General features: G+C 39.9%; 2 protein-coding genes across 2 annotated transcripts; one reads left to right on the top strand and one right to left on the bottom strand.

Moving 5' to 3' along the window:
• The first annotated feature begins 418 nt into the window (after window positions 1–418).
• Window positions 419–4679, top strand: LOC133990783 (procollagen galactosyltransferase 2-like). The gene is made up of 12 exons (XM_062429187.1): window positions 419–660; window positions 1003–1113; window positions 1272–1389; window positions 1490–1624; window positions 1722–1926; window positions 2341–2460; window positions 2758–2831; window positions 2938–3044; window positions 3729–3861; window positions 3945–4072; window positions 4151–4357; window positions 4463–4679. The coding sequence occupies exons 1-12, from the start codon at window positions 419–421 to the stop codon at window positions 4677–4679; spliced, it is 1797 nt and encodes a 598-aa protein (XP_062285171.1).
• Window positions 4680–13375: 8696 nt separating this feature from the next.
• Window positions 13376–16297, bottom strand: zgc:153115 (uncharacterized protein LOC768186 homolog). Its single transcript, XM_062429317.1, has 2 exons — window positions 15574–16297; window positions 13376–13706 (listed from the first exon to the last, which is right to left on the bottom strand). The coding sequence occupies exons 1-2, from the start codon at window positions 16076–16078 to the stop codon at window positions 13462–13464; spliced, it is 750 nt and encodes a 249-aa protein (XP_062285301.1). The 5' UTR covers window positions 16079–16297; the 3' UTR covers window positions 13376–13461.
• Window positions 16298–16759: the final 462 nt, after the last annotated feature.

Raw genomic sequence — 16759 nt, 5'->3', positions numbered from 1 at the left:
CAGACTATATCAATTTAAGTTCATCTTTTATCAAGTCAACATGGGCAGTCCTTAAAAAACTAATACTAATGCTAATTTGACAACCCAAACATCTACATTTACATGACAACCCAGCAAATTACATCTGCTGATGACGACCATGTGATCTGAGTGAAAGATCCAGAATAGCAACTAAATGAGGTCATCTCGAGGTCAAATAGGTTAGTCAGCAGTTGATATTAATATGTCAACTTTTCAAATATCTGAATCTCAGCTTTCCTCTCAGTCAGTCAGTGTCTGCGTGTGTGTGTGTGTGTGTGTGTGTGTGTGCATGTGTGTGTTAGCGTGTGTGTGTGAGTCTGCCCTTTTTCTTCTCTCTCTCCTCTCTCTGTTGCACTGGTGTGAGGCTACAGAGACATCAAGGTGCCCTGCTGGAAATATGTCTCTTGGATTTGTGGGATTAGGATTAACTATTGTGATTTTAGCAGGAGAGCTCTTACTGCACACCAGCGCAGAGGAGCTACCAGCTGATCATCTCCACCATCCAGCTGAGCGGGAGTCCTCTCTGCTCAGGCACACAGTACTGATCACCATCCTTGCACGCAACGCGCAGCACAGCCTGCCATACTTCTTGGGATGCATTGACAGACTGGACTATCCAAAGGACCGAATTTCCATCTGGTAAAATCTAATTTATTCAATCAATTTATCTAAATGGGTTTATATTTCTGGGAATATATAGACTCAAGTTGTAAGCTATAGAAACTCTTTTTCTGTAGCTATATGATGCTGATTTGATTTATGGAGCCAACACTAAAAAAACTAATGATAAATAGGATTAAAACATTAACAAGAGTGAGAAAAATAGGCTCCGCTGAGACAGAAAGAAAGAAAGAAAGAAAGAAGTAAGAAAGAAAGAAAGAAAGAAAGAAAGAAAGAAAGAAAGAAAGAAAGAAAGAAAGAAAGAAAGAAAGAAAGAAAGAAAGAAAGGTCTGTGTTGAGTAATGCTCCTTGTGATCTCAGGGCAGCGTCTGACCACAGTGAGGACAACAGTACAGCCATGCTGCAGGAGTGGCTCAGAGGAGTTCGGCACCTGTACCACTCAGTGGAGTGGAGACCCATAGAGCAGCCGAGGTGAAACACTGCTTTAAAATAAAATGATGTAACAGCTTCATTGCCCATTCACCATCCTGATACTGTTTAAGCCTACATTTAATGGAGTTGTAGTTGATCTGATAAATTCTGATGTCGATAAAGGGAAAACTGATTCTGTTTCTTTCTCTTTCTCTCAGCACATATGCAGATGAGGAGGGTCCAAAGCACTGGCCTGACTCTCGGGTTGTGCACGTGATGAAGTTAAAGCAGGCAGCAGTCAGAGCTGCCAGGCAACTTTGGGCTGACTATATATTGGTGTGATATCTATATCCATCCATCATCTCAGAGTGTATAATATGATATGACTTGTATGAATGAATGAATGTGATGTTCAAGTCTTGTTTTTGTACCTCAGTTTGTTGACAGTGACAACTTACTGACAAACCGTCAGGTGCTGACTGACATGATAGCAAAAAATCTAACAATTGTGGCGCCCATGTTGGAATCAAAAAACCTCTATTCCAACTTCTGGTGTGGCGTGACTCCTCAGGTACCATCTGAAAAAGAGCATAATGGAGAGCATGAGCAGAGTATTTGGTGGAAATTCTGAGAAAGTGATTGTTCTTGGTCTTCCAACACCCCAATAGGGCTACTACAGGCGAACACCAGAATATATTCCCATTCGCAAATGGCAGATGAAGGGTTGCTTTGCAGTCCCGATGGTACACTCCACCTACCTGCTGGACCTGAGGCGCACAGTGAGCCAGGATTTGGCCTTCCACCCTCCACACACCAAGTACCCCTACAATATAGATGACATCATGGCCTTTGCTTTCTCTGCTGAGCAAGCAGGTCAGACCAACACTACAACTTATGTTTTATTAAGTGGCAACCCACACAATCCTTTTCTTAACCTCATACAGTTAAGTTATTGATGTGAAGATTAAACTCAAACACACTCATAAATCATTTCAGTTTGTAACAAGGAAGATAGACATCTTAAATAAAGTGATGGTTTCTACCATATCAAGTGTGGTATGGTTAGGTTTTCTTTAAATACATCACTATAGAGCATAGTGGGCAATAGATTCACTCAATCCCCAGTATGACTGCACATATAATGATGAAGTTTATATTATTTTATAATCGCTGATTCCCTTATTAATGTCATAGTCAACTCACTGTATAACAATAAACAGACTGTGCTGTGTATGACTACATCATTTTTATGTGATAGTATAAAAGAATGAGCTGACTCGTCTGCAGGTGCTCAGATGTACGTGTGCAACAGGGACCATTATGGATATTTACCAGTGCCCCTCAAGCAGCATCAGACCCTGGAGGAGGAAGAAGAAAGTTTTGCCCACACACTGACCGAAGCACTCAGTAAGCACCACGCATACAACTGTTTGATTTTCCCGCTCTCAATCTTCAATCTTTGCTCATGACTTCCTCAGCTTGTCTGTGTGAGCATATTTGGTCTCTTTTTGCTCTCACAGTCCTGACAGATGTCTCACTCCTCTGTTAAAGCCTACTTCCACTCATTTCACTTCCTCCACTTCTTATTTCAAAATGTACACACAGGTTACTGTAGATGTTGAACTTATCCAAGAAATTCCATTGAAACTAAAAGACTGCTAGAAATGGTAGATTTACTGTACTTCATGTGAACTTTCTTTGCAGTTTCCTACACCATGGAGCCTTCACAGTATGTACATTATACGCCTAAAGAACCAGGAAAGATAGGATTTGATGAGGTATTGATGCATTTTTAATAACTGAGGAAATATTTTCCAGCCTGTTAGTGCTGTTTATGATGTTTTGATTCAATTCAACAAACACTTTATTCTCCTCCACTTGTAGATCTTTCTGATCAATCTGAAGCGCAGAGCAGACCGAAGAGAGAGGATGTTGAGCTCTCTCGCCGTCCTAGGCATCAATGTCACACTGACAGAGGCGGTGGATGGCAAGTATGACATACAGTAACAGTTCTCAAGTATTCAGAAGTGAATGCACTTAAACCACATTTTAATACTTCATTACAAGTGAAAGTCCAGTGAAAAATAAAGGTATTACCTCGGGAAAAGTATCGAAATTAGTCATATCATTTAGAATGACCAGTTTAAGGCTCTAATATGTATTATGTTGTTGGATTATATAAGTACTGATATGCATAATTGATCAATATGTTATCAGTGTTTTAGCTGTTTGATCTGGAACTCATTTTAACTACTTTATGTCCTGTTATGTAGTTTACTGCATGGCAATGTAATCATATTTGTGTGATTACATTGATTATCAGCAAAGAAACTAATAATTTAGACATGTGCATTAGATTTAAAGTGGAAATACCCAGACAGAATACAAATACATCAAAATTATACATGACAGTGTTTTTCTTAGTTTCTTCCTATCACTCTCGTTATGCCCTACCTATGTGATAAAACACATGTTACTGCCCAGATGTAAGGACTTAATATGGCTGGATTAATAGGCTGTATTAGTATACAATTTTAATGGGGTGTTTTGCATTATTGCTCTAGAAATTGACAGAAGAAATTAGAAACAAGGTTTCACCTTTCAGGAAACATTTGCAGTCAGTTTGAATGTCTTGCAGCTGACTGTGATTATGAGCAAATCTATTTTGCTTTCAGAGCCTTGAACTCCTCTCAGCTGCAGGCAATGGGCATCGACATGCTGCCTGGTTACAAAGACCCATATTCAGACCGTGTGCTGACTAGAGGGGAGATCGGCTGCTTCCTCAGCCACTACAACATCTGGAAACAGGTACAGCTTTTATCTGTACAACAGTGCAGTGATACTCCTGTGGCAGTATGGAGAGGTCATGGCTATTATGTATCGCCCTCTAGGTGGTGCAGCAGGAACTGCAGCAGGTGTTTGTGCTGGAGGATGATGTGAGATTTGAGCCCAGATTTTGCAGCCGGCTTGTGGCCATCATGAAAAATGTACAGGGATCGGGACTTGACTGGGACCTCATGTAAGACAATTTTAAAATTGTGTCCATTTTGGATTTGGATTAAAAGATTTGTTTACTTACATATCTGTGTCCTTGAAGTTATGTAGGCCGTAAGAGGCTGCAAGTGAAGGAACCAGAGCACTGGGTAAAGGGAATCAGTAACCTTGTGCACCCAGGCTACTCCTACTGGACTTTGGGATATGTGCTGTCCCTGCAGGGGGCCAAGAAACTCCTGCATGCAAAACCCCTCAACAAAATGCTGCCTGTTGATGAGTTCCTACCTCTCATGTTCGACAAGCACCCCAAGTGAGTGCTATTAAACAAACATTTTTAGTTTGGCTTTACTGAATATACAGCCTTCTGTACTAAATCTCTATTGTCTAAACTCTGACGACCTTCCTGTTCCTTCAGAGACGAGTACATGCAGTATTTTGAGCAGAGGAACCTGAGAACATTTTCAGTGGAGCCTCTGCTGCTCTTTCCCACACACTACACTGGTGAGCCTGGCTACTTCAGTGACACAGAGACGTCAACTATCTGGGATGATGAGGCTGTGGAAACAGACTGGGACAGAAGCCTTGCTAAACGCCGGCATGAGCAGGAGACAAAAGACAGCAAGCTCAAATAGTGGCTACTGACCTGCCACGGCAGCTGCTGCTGTTTAAGTGTGTGTGTGTGTGTGTTTTGTGTTCCTTGTTTGGTGATCTGCCACGTTCAATATGAATATGATTGTTCTGATATGAATCAAATCGTATGCACGTGTACCACGTTTGTATAACATAGGAATATGTGCCACCACACTGTAAATTTGACAGCACACATTATTTTTTGTTAATTTAGAGATTCCACAAACTTGATTTGCATTGTCTATATGCGCATACATGCATATCAAAACTTGATTTAACAACACCATTTTTTATTAATTTTTATTGTACCAAGATGTGTGGAATGTTCTCTAGCATTAAGTTAATATTTTCAGAGTGGATTGTATATTTCACAAAAACCTTTTTATTTTTTTTAATGCAATACATTAAAAAAAAAAACTCAATACTTTTGAGTTGCCCTGATGGATGAAATGTGTCACATACAAAAACTTTCCATCGCCTTCTAATGAATCAACTGAATACAGAAATAAAACTTAAAACTTACCTCACAGACCTGTCAAATCTGCAGGGTGTCAACTGGATCATAAAAAGAGGATCACTGCCCACCTTTGTGTCAGAGCTGCTCCCAGGTCATTTCATAATGCTCTCTTGCATTGCAAGCCAAAGCTATACCCTATTGACTGGATAGGGTATGTATTGGTAGATTATCAGATTTAGATTTTTTAATCACCAATCCAAATGTTCAAATTCAAATTGAACCACAGTACACAAACAAATATTTGATATAAATATGCATTATAAGTACAGCTAATTCAAGATCTGTATATACTAGGATAAGTGTCTGTCATTCATCTGTTGCTTGGGTTAAGACATGGTGAGAATCTGCTGTTATTGAGCACAGTAGATGATATTGTGATAAGTATGCTTACAATGAGAAAGATTTTAAAATGCATATGGCTGTATGGAAGGATGATGACCTCTGAGTGAGGTGTCAAATGTGAGGAACTAAACATTCCTTCACACCAACTGCAGAGGGGTCAGTGTGATTGCTGTTGTTTATTTTTTGGAGATGATGGATACTCTAAACAGTGGTATTTTTTTCAGTGTTCACAAATGAAATAAACACACAAGTGGAGTCAGTTTGGGAGGACATTTGATGCAGTGGCAGGACAGTGGAACTGTCAGTGTTGGGGAACGGGAAAATCACACCGTTGTATCCGTTGTAAGATGAGAATGTGATGGATGTTCCAGGAGTCCCCAGGCACCCTAGTGGCCACCCCAGATATGCAGGAGGGAGGACATTGACAATTTGGAAAGGCACATGGTTGAAAGCAGCATCACTTGTGAGCCACACAATATGAAAACTCAAAAAACTACACTCAGAATACCTTTCAGCACGAAAGTGCATCTGACGCCTGCAGGACTTATCTGTGACACTGAGAACTCAGGAACAATAACCACCACATCTTATCTCCTCTGAAAACACCTGCCACTACTATCCAGGGCCGATCCCTTCAGCACTTAATCTCTCCAAAATTGTAACCACCCACACTATGGTGTATGAGACGAACTATGTCCAAAGGTAAGTCCATAAAAAAGTAGGTCTGTATGTTTGCATTGATGTATTCATCGTGGTATCATATTCATAGCTTCAAAAAAAGCTTTCACAGTAAACTGAAGGTTTTTGTATATAATACAGTTTTTGTTAACAGACAAAAGTACTTAATTCCTTTCCATTAACAGGAGTCTCTGTCACGGTAAGAGTGCCCAATGTGTGCTAACAGGAGATTTAAGGCAGAAATGGAGGCCTGATGCAACATGTAGTTGTCTCTTCTCACAAACAGAAAAAAAGGTTTCACAAATCTGAAACGGTTGTAATCTTTGGCTTCTTACTTTAAAGTTCCCCTCCTTTCATGTTTCCAGCCATATACAATGCTTTGCTTGAAATAATTGTGTCTGATTTTTTCTGCTAAATAAGTTTAATTATCTTGTTAAATCTTTAAAATAACATCTCCTCCTCCTTCATTAAAAATATTTGAATATTCAAATCAGTCTCACCCTCTATTCGAACACACTCACACACACACACACACACACACACACACACACACACACACACACACACACACACACACACACACACACACACACACACACACACACACACACACACACACACACACACACACACACAAACACCTGAAAAACACAAGCAAGTGATCATCATGTAAATTGGCAGATTACGACTAGCTATTAACCATTACGGCTAGCTATTAACCTTAATGTTGGCTACGTTTTAAATGTTTCCCCAGAACACACCAGAGACACATAAACATTTTTTTTATTTCATGAACACATTGTTGCTCCACAGATGAATGTCAGTTTGTTTTTAACTTTGTTAGGCACATCCCTGCCTCCAATCCTCCAAGATATGTGCCCCATCACTGGCTCTCTGCAAATGATATGAGTATCACAACAAAGACCATTCTGCCTGCCTATAATATAATATCTTGTACTATGGCTTCCTGAGTGTGGAGGACAAGGAACGCTACAGGAGCCTCTGGAGGAGTTCTTCAGAGAACATTAAGTGAGCGAGAAGCCACAAAAGAGGATAATGTCTCTGCGTGCCGACCTCAACAAGAAAGATACTATGTTCTCTGAGTTTTGAGCACATTTAGAAAACAATCGGAAAGATTGATTTTGCAGTCACTGGCTGCTCTGGATCCCATCCTCAGAGGCCACTTACAGGATGGAATCCACCTGAAGAAGCTGGCCACCAGACTGCAGCACCTCACAGCCACAGGGAGTTATGTACCTTTAGAGATCTTAAGGTACAATGTGGATCCCTGTTTGGCAACATTATCTTTGATTCAGCAAAGTACCTTGAATTAAGCAAGGTGGTGAAGGGTGCTCTGTCTGTATTTCATGGACCATTGGTGGAATCCTCTATAAATGGGTGACATCATTGATCCAAAGAGCACAACCATGGCATTATCTACATTCAACGCAATACAAACTGGTAAATACACTTTGAATTCCAGCAACAAGACAGCGGTGCAGATGTTCAGGAGGGATGACACAAAATATGGAAAGGCAGACAGCTGTGTCAAAAAATTACATCAGCAGGAGTGATGGACTTAGCCAGATGTCAGCACAGTCTGATGAAAAGCAGGAGGAGGTCAGAGGAGTATGGCTACCCGCCATCTTGTAGCGCTGAGGAGACCAAGAGGGCTGCATTGCAATAGGAAAAACAGGCTTGGCTGAAACATGCAGCCAAACAACGAAAGAGGCCCTTGAACTTCTGGTCACCAGACGACAGGGGAAGTAGGACTTTGCTTTAAGTTCAAGGTCCAGTTTCTTTGTGATGTATGGAGTTGTGACACCGAAAAGTGTGTTCCATTTCGGGAAACTGCAAACTGCACTATAACATGCCTCTGTATGTTATATGCCTTGTTCCATTTCATTTATTATTTGTCAAGATGTAATTGTGCAAACACTTTTGAAAATTGTTATTATTTGGCAAATATTGTTGTTGTTTTTTTTACTTTATTAGCTTGTATTTGTTTTATTCTTATTCACCCCCTCAACCATAAGGCTGGTGGTGTATCCCAGTTTATTGACTGACTTCTAAATGTTTTCAATTAGGAGGGTGGTGGTCTGTTGCACTGTGAGGTCAAGAGGGAGACCTGAGTCTGTAGTTCTGATGCCAGTGGTGTCTCCTAAGCGCATCAAACATACAGGCCATGTATTTCCCTTATATGGGAAAGACTGCATATAAAATGCTTTGACCAGTGTTTGAAGTCAAGTGTTCTAAAGTGCTTTTGTGTGGTTTGTAGTGTTGCCGTTTGTTCTGCACAACTCATGGTTGCATGCACTCATGCATGCTGTGTTCTGTTTTGGGTTTACAGTGCTAAACTTTGTTCTTTAGTGTTGTAAATACAGTATTTGTATGTATACTGCAGAGCTAGCTTGTGGATGGAGTTGGATCAGGATGCAGTTATATGAATGATACAGTGAATAAAGAAGCTGATGTTCAACATAGTTTTGGTGAATCCATTCTGTTGTTAACATTATATCATAATGAGTTACAGTTAGTTTGTCTTTTCAACTGGATATTTTTCACATTATAACAAATTTCCCCATTTACAAAAATATGGAAGTCTCTTTTTAAAATAACATACACTATATCATGTTATACTATGACAGGTTTCTTGGTTTATACACGTCACTACAAGTTTTGATGTTATGTGTGAAGAGAAGTATTTAAAGTGCATATAACTCATATTTGAGATCAAAGCAATTTTATACTCCTCTAATGAATGTTTAAATTTTTTCATTCTATGTGCTCATTTTAAGTAAAAAAAACAAAAAACCCATAGGCGTCATTTCCCTGCAAGTGTGTGTGTGTGCACAGCATATGAAATAAATGCTCTGATGCCAGTGGTCATCATCATTGAGAATAAGAAACTCCCACCAAAGAAAGAAAGAAAGAAAGAAACAGCAACCACCTTAAGGATTTTTATTTTTCAAAAAGCACTGGTATTTTCATGTCAAGCAAACAATGGAACCATTTAATATTAGTACTGTTCCATATCACAAAATGAGTTATGAAAAGAATAATTAAACCAAACAAATGATACGTTTTTTTGTAATAAATTATTCAGCATTAAGTAAAAAATAAAACATGCTTGTACTTAGGTGTTGCACAGGAAATATTGAAACAACCAATGCTCAAAATTTAAGACACCTGAGAATATAAATATCAAAACAGCTTGTTGCAGCAATTATTTAGTTCCACAGTTCCTCCTATTTTCCTTAACTAAAGCTTTGATAAGAGGATTAAAAAATTACATTAATGTAAAAATTAGGCATCAATTTAAAAAACATCCGTTTCTGTACAATGTGCATATCTGAATTAGTGTGGTGACAAGAGAAATTATCGCTTTTTATTCAGCGAGGCAGCGCAATAAAAATTAAATCCAAAGTGGATAATGCTCGTCTGTCATCAAGCCACATTCAGTGATATGAACAAATAGATTTGGACTGAGCTCTTTCAATCGATATCTGCAGTGAAGTGACAACCTACAGGTATTTTTGCTTTACATTTCAATACCCCTTTTTTAAGCCTCTGTCCCATCCAGCAGAGTCTTTCCCTTGGTGACCAAAACACCTGCTGGACTTCAAAGACAGGGGCTGTTGGTGCAAGATTTATCCAGTAGATTCATTTACCACCGTCTATTAACAACAGAACTTCATTGAGGCAGGGGAAAGGAATTCTGTTACACAGGTAGTAGTGATGTTGCATAAAGACAAGATAAGGACAACGGTACATAACAGACCATCTTGGTGCAGCTGATAATTACATTTTTTTTTAAATCCAAGGCTCAATGGCTTTATAAGAATTTCTGAAAGACAGGTTGGATGGATTTTGTACAGACACCGCGGGAAAAAAAAAAAGTGAGGTATGTTCTTATTGTGATATTATAGCTTTGAGACCCGGAAAGAGTCTGTGTGAGGAGACACTTCCATTTGTGAGAAGAGATGGAAGAAAAGGTTTCGATTTGAAAACGTAGAAAACAGGTACATTGTGTGAGTTCATTTGTTAAACAGTCCGTGCGTTTGAGGTTACTGCCAGCAGCAACCAAAAACTGTCAACAGATCAAACCTCTGGAGAGGAACCGGTACAAAGCACTGCATTCATTCCGATGAGTACAGCTTCCATTAAAATACCCAGATCAACAGTGAAGAGATATATGAAGATGGACTACTGGTGGTTTGACATATAAATGAGGAAGACATCTGCGGTCATTCTCTTCGATCTTAGTGTGGAGGAAACAATGTCAACAGATGTGGGAACAGCATTGAATTGTGTCCCTTCTGGTAAAATAAAAATAATAATAGTACAAAAAAAACCACAAATTCCACAACAAGAGATGGCCTGGATGACTAAGCAAACACTAAAATCAACAAGAACAAATTCAAATCAACAACTACCCAGTTCTTATATCACACTTTCTAAAGCACTTGGACAAAAGGCAGTTTTTACAAACCATTGGTTATCAACACATTAGCAAAGTTCCACTGTGCTCTCTTGGAGAAGCATAGTAACAGTGCAAGCCATTACACTATTTAGCCAAATACACCTGTAAGGAAAAAGTGCCATATTGCATAATGAGTATCTGTAATGAGCCCGTAAGAGGCCATATATACCTATACAATGATCCAACTGTAAACATGGTGCAAAGTAGTTATGACATAGTTTAAGGCTTTCAGAGTTTCCTGAAGAAGTGTTGTTCACTGAGATAAAAGGAATATGTCCATGAGCTGGACAAACAGTGTGGAAACATTTTCAAAAAGATTCAACCTCTCTAGAATCAGACCTGGATACTGTATGTACTCGAGTAGATTTTAAACATCTAAATTATTTGAGGTTTGCTTGATTTGTATGTTATCTTTTTGAGAGATTCTTCCTGAAATAAATGACTGTTAATTTTTATCTTTGTTTTTTGGCAAGACAAGATTAATTCATTGAGTGCCAGATTGCTCAAAAGTTAAACATTTCCACCAAATATAGTAAACGGTGACACATTTATCACAGTGGGCATTTTGATTTTCACACAGGTGTAACTAATGACATTATTAATGGCTGCATGGCATTAAGGAGCGACAGCGGCCTGACACTGTGCATGTTGGTTTAATGACACACCAACATAGAATAGAGCCATTGTTAATGTTATTAGTTACACCAGTTTTTCCTGCCACAAAAGGTCATAAAGTCCACTGGTATTACTTCATGACTAGCAGCAGACTGACAATGTTTTGATTATTTGGATTTTACCCATTATGATTTCCACACAAATAAATGCTTGATATAATAGGAATTATTTTTTTAATTACTCAGCACTATCACATAAGACTCTGGTTTATCTGTTGCTAAAACTGTGTGAAGATGCTGAAATGTGCTCTGCTGTCAGGCTCCACACTCCTGAAGAGCGATTGAGCGTTTTTACTTTATAAAGGCAGCAGGCTGAAAAAAAAATCAAGCTCATGTCTTTTTTTCCCCCCAAATATCTTTGATATCACATACACACTTTTCCAAGTTCTGTCACTAACGAAAACACAAATTTAAAAAAAAAACATACACACCAACACTCACAGGTAATGCCATCCTATCAAGCGTATACTGTTACCCCTAATATAAGGACTACAATCCAGTATTAATTCTGCTGCTAGTAGCATTACGATTTTATTCTACATTAAAAGCTTAAAGCTTATATACATTTGCATCAGTATTAGACATAATACTACTGTGTATTATGTGTCAGCATTTCATGGGTGATAACTGATCTAGTCTTAAGGATGGCGTGCAAACAGCTCTTCTACAGTGAAGCTCGATCCACTTTCTGGCAAAATTAATTTTTGATCTATAGTTATATAGGTTATACAAGAAAAAATATTGACAAATATCACCTCAATGATGATGTTGACTAATGCAATAAAACATTAAGGAATGTGTCACCACTAAAACTTGAATATGGAATCTGCAAAGCTAAAAAATAAACCAAAGAAAGCTTAAAAAAAAAAAAAAAAAGCTTCTAGTCACTGCCTCGCTACCTAACATCACAATATTGTGCTACTCATGGTAAATAAAAGGGTACTCAACAACAATCTACAAATTAACCACAAGAAAACTGAGGAGTTTTGGCTGATGATGGGTGTGCTGATTTTTTACAGAAAACGTGAAAAATCCCTGCAATTTGTGAAAGTGTTTTCAGTTTGAGAAAACAAGGTTATGTTTAGGGTTGGGTTTATTCTATCAATTCAAATCTGCTTATTGATTCCAATTCTTATCGAATCCTGATGAAACATAGAAACCAAAATGTGCTGAAAGCAAAAACCTTTATTTTTAGTGGATTTGTGTTACGGTAAAAATGTGTCACAAATGGTATGCTCCAATTCTTTTTGGTTCTAAGATAAAGAAAAAGAAAAAAAATCTGTTGTGCCATTTAAAAGAAGTATGAATGTAGTTTTTACTCTCTGGCACTTCTCAGATCAATGAGCAGCACTGCTTGATAACATTATTGGTTTTACAGGATTTTTTGCATCGATGTGATGAACTACCTGTCTTTGTCAGGTATTTAATTCAGCAGATTTACCAAAAACAGACATCTGGTTTTATCAATAAAAAAATGTTCAGACCTTGGACATAAAAAAATAAAAAATACTGCATGATTATACCATTCTGTAGTACATTAATCGCCAACTAAGACCTTCCTCCCTTGTGTGTATTTACTGATGCAGTGATTACATTTCACTGTATTATTACTGGTTTTTGTGAAGCTTAGCCACACTTTTGAAAGCTAGCTCCAATCCGCCATATTGTAAACACTATACACGTGTGCTGATACGCGTGTATAGTGCAATGCATCCAAACCTTACATTCAGGAATCGATAAGTGGAATCGAAAAGCACATTTCTTATTGACTCTGCAGTTCTTATGGATTCGGAGCCGGTCCCAATTCAGTGCCGGTTCTTGATACCCAACCCTGGTTATGTTGAGCAGATTGATAGTGATCACATGACTCATCTGTGTGGATGGAGAGATGAGGCTACCTCCCTCCTCACATCCAGCTCTGTGTGTGTTGGCTTGTGTACGAGTGTGTATGTGCACATTGTAGAGTACAACACAGCAATGCTAAATGCTAATCAGTGGATCTGATTGTAGCTGGTTATCTTGAAACCACTGTGACCTTCTGTGCTCCTGCAGACCCCCGTAAGCAGGTAAGCCTGCCCCCCGCCCCCAACTCAATGGTGCATGGCTGGGCCGGGAGAGGGGGATGTGCCCTTGCTGCGTCCCAACATGGAGGGCTGGAAGTCAGGATGACGGCGAGCGTGCTTAATCAGGTGGTCGCTGCGCATGAAACGCTTATCGCACAGTGGGCACAGGAAGCGTTTCTCTCCTGTGTGGGTGCGGGTGTGGCGGGCCAGTTCATCAGAGCGGGCAAACTTCTTTTCGCAGTCTGGCCAGGTGCATGGGAAGGGCCTCTCACCTGCAGCACGGAGACAGAAAAGAGCAGGGAGAACCATTAACAAAGCGTTAACCCATGCAGAAGAATGGTTAAACAGCGGCTAACATTTTAATTATGGATTAATCTGCCTATTCTTTGCAGATTATTTAATTAATTGATTGGTTTATAACCTCATTAAAGCCCAAGGTGACATCTAAATATATAATTCTGTCCAACCAACAGTCTAAAACTCCAAAACATTCAATTTAGTGTCACATAAGACAACAAGAAGTGGCATATCATCACATTTCAAAAGCTGAAATGAGAGAATGTGGGATATTTTTACTTCAAAAAAATGAATTACTTGATTAACTGATTATTAAAATAGCTGCAGATTTATTTAATATCCATTGACTAATCAATTAATTGACTTTTCATTTCAGCTCTGATTTGGGCAACTGTGTGTGTGTGTTTCTTGTATTTGTATGTCTGTTTATAAAAACCAAGCATCAGGCTCAACTGTTCCAATAATAATAGTAATATCTAATGATTATTTTAATACAATGGCATCTGACTTCGATTTCACTTTATAGTAAAACATGTTCCTTAAAGCTGTTATGATAATTGCCTTTCAATTAACCTATTAAGGACTGAAAAGGTTTTCTCCCCTTATCAGATTGTGTTTGTAAATGATGGCAGGCAGTGTGTGATTGCACCCCTACAGCAAACTTGAGTTTCAGCTGAGTCCATTAAAACACCAATTTAGAGACACAAATCTACTGCCTGCAGTTATTTTATGGATTTTAAGTGGACAAAATATCAAGCTCTATACGTGACAAACCATATCTAGGAATTAGATACTCCAGAATAGTCTTCCTAAACTACTACTATCCTTAATCTCCTGCAGGCAACGTGAGTCAAACCGGGACAAGCCAGTAGGATGCTCGGTGCCATTTTCAAGATCACAAAGCCAGGCCACGTTGTTGTTGCAGAACTCTTTGTGGGCGTTACCACCACAATTTCTTTGAGCCGTTTCCTGCCCTTAATCCGTTTGCGCCTGCTCAATGACCCTGAACACACCAATTCCCCTCATTTTGCAAAAAAAGAAAACGCGTGCACATTTTCAAATCAGTAGTGAAGTTTCGGTATCATTTTGATTCATGTGTCAATGTCCATGCTCATTTAGCTTTTTACATAGTAGCACCAGACAGCTAAGCGTTAACATTATACATCGGCTGTGAAAATGTACAATTATGAGACACAGTGGGGGGGTAACGCATCCATTATCGGACGCGCCTCCCTCTGCAGCACTTGTCGTCCGTTTTATCAGTAAGTTACACATTGCTGACAACAATGCAGACAACAACCTGCCAGTGGACGCCAGGGAAGGGAGGTGATTCCCAGAGAGACAGAGAGAGAGAGAGAGAGAGAAAAAAAAAACTAAATACCAAAACATCCAGCACTGACTGCTGCCATCAACAGGATAGGCTGTGTCCGACAATGAACTCTCCTCTGTCGACGTTAAGGTTTCATCTTACGTTCATTTCATATGCAAATCCAGTCGAGAGGAAGACCTTCGTCACCGGTTTTAACGTCCAGCCCAGTTCTTTTGTTAGTTTACTTCTTTGTCAGAGTCTCTAAAGGGGAGTTTCTGTATTTCTCCCTTTGTTTGGCCCACGTTATTGGACCAAAGAAAAAATAGGCACCACCACGCTACTAGTGCATAATCCCTCAAAGTACAAAAGAACACAACACTTCTCATATTTAGCCGATATAATGGCAGTGACTGTGTGGACGATCACGGCACCAAGTGGGCTCAAGTTATGCACAAAGTTAAGCTGACGGGTCAAATATTAATGTACATCACAAATGAAGTGCTGGTGAAAGCACAGTGTTGTTGTCTTCATACCTGTGTGTGTCCGGATGTGTGCCTTCAAGTGGGACGATTTCCCGTAAACTCTGTCGCATCCGTCAAACGTGCACTGATGTCGCTTCACCGGGGACCGCGGGGCCCCCACGCCTCCTCCTCCTCCCCCCCTCAGCTGCTGCTGCTGTCCGGGGACCGGGGTGGCGGAGGGGGTCATTGTAGGGGTGGTGGGGTCGGACAACGTGGTGTAACCGCTCTCCCCACCACACGAGGAGTTGCTGCTCTCAGAGTAGGCCGACATTGGGCGGAACTTGCCGTGCAGATCGGTGAGGATACCCGCCACTGCCATCATGTTTGCCCCCTCCAGCCGCAGAGTCTCCCGCACCTCCCTATCCTCGCTCGACCCGTCGGGCTCCCCGGGGAGCAGGCCCACCGTGGCCGACTGGCTGGCGGGGGCGACCGGGGTGGGTCTGTGCAGCACAGGGCCACTAGATATCGATACAAGACACTCGGCAGCAAAATAATCAGACGAAGCAGTCCACGACATTGTTATCTGTCTAGTTTAAGTTAGTTTAACCTTAAAATAACGAAAGAGGAATCCGCCAGGAGGAGCTAACGTTAGTCTGATCCTGACCTCGTTTTCATCAAACTCGACGACGCAACCGTTCCCAACTGAGCCTCGTTACCGCCATACAGTGTATCAACAGTTTCAAAATAGTCAAGTAAATCAAATAAAGGCACAATTTTGGAGTAATAATATGCTACAACCGTGCTAATACCTCCAGCCCAACATGCGTGCCCCTCACAGTCTGACGGTTCATTGTGTCTGAGCCTCCGAGAAGCCGGTCAAACCTACGCCCCCTGCCCCGGACTAACGAAGCGTTCACGGTCTATTGGTTCAAAACAAAATTTGGGTGTTTATACTTTGATTTTGTACAAAAAGCCAAAATGTTATCAATATTTTTTTTGTTCTAATAAGCACCACATTGATTTGACAACTTACACATCTTACTTTGGGTCTTCCAGTAAATCACAAATTGTATAACAAAACACAAACGCACAATGCAGCGTCTAGACGTTATATTCTAATATATGACACTTAATTTACTTAATTTTTTATTTTCTATCTTGGCATACAAAATACATTCGGTATATCTAATGTTTTGAAAATAAAAACCAACTCTCACGCCATTATTTCACGACTTGAGGAGTGTGGTGAAAGTGGGTT

This window comes from Scomber scombrus, chromosome 11, assembly GCF_963691925.1.
Source record: "Scomber scombrus chromosome 11, fScoSco1.1, whole genome shotgun sequence".
Classification (NCBI taxonomy): domain Eukaryota; kingdom Metazoa; phylum Chordata; class Actinopteri; order Scombriformes; family Scombridae; genus Scomber; species Scomber scombrus.
Note: the sequence above shows the minus strand (reverse complement) of the source record. Positions and strands in the feature narration are given on the sequence as shown.

Bases quoted from the DNA above. Each gene is read 5' to 3' on its own strand.
- LOC133990783 (XM_062429187.1), top strand. From the start codon at position 419: ATGTCTCTTGGATTTGTGGGATTAGGATTAACTATTGTGATTTTAGCA. The intron at 661-1,002 runs GTAAAATCTAAT...TTGTGATCTCAG, and splicing joins AAGGACCGAATTTCCATCTG to GGCAGCGTCTGACCACAGTG. The intron at 1,114-1,271 runs GTGAAACACTGC...TCTTTCTCTCAG, and splicing joins AGACCCATAGAGCAGCCGAG to CACATATGCAGATGAGGAGG.
- zgc:153115 (XM_062429317.1), bottom strand. From the start codon at position 16,078: ATGTCGTGGACTGCTTCGTCTGATTATTTTGCTGCCGAGTGTCTTGTA. The intron at 13,707-15,573 runs GTATGAAGACAA...TCCGTGCTGCAG, and splicing joins ACACATCCGGACACACACAG to GTGAGAGGCCCTTCCCATGC.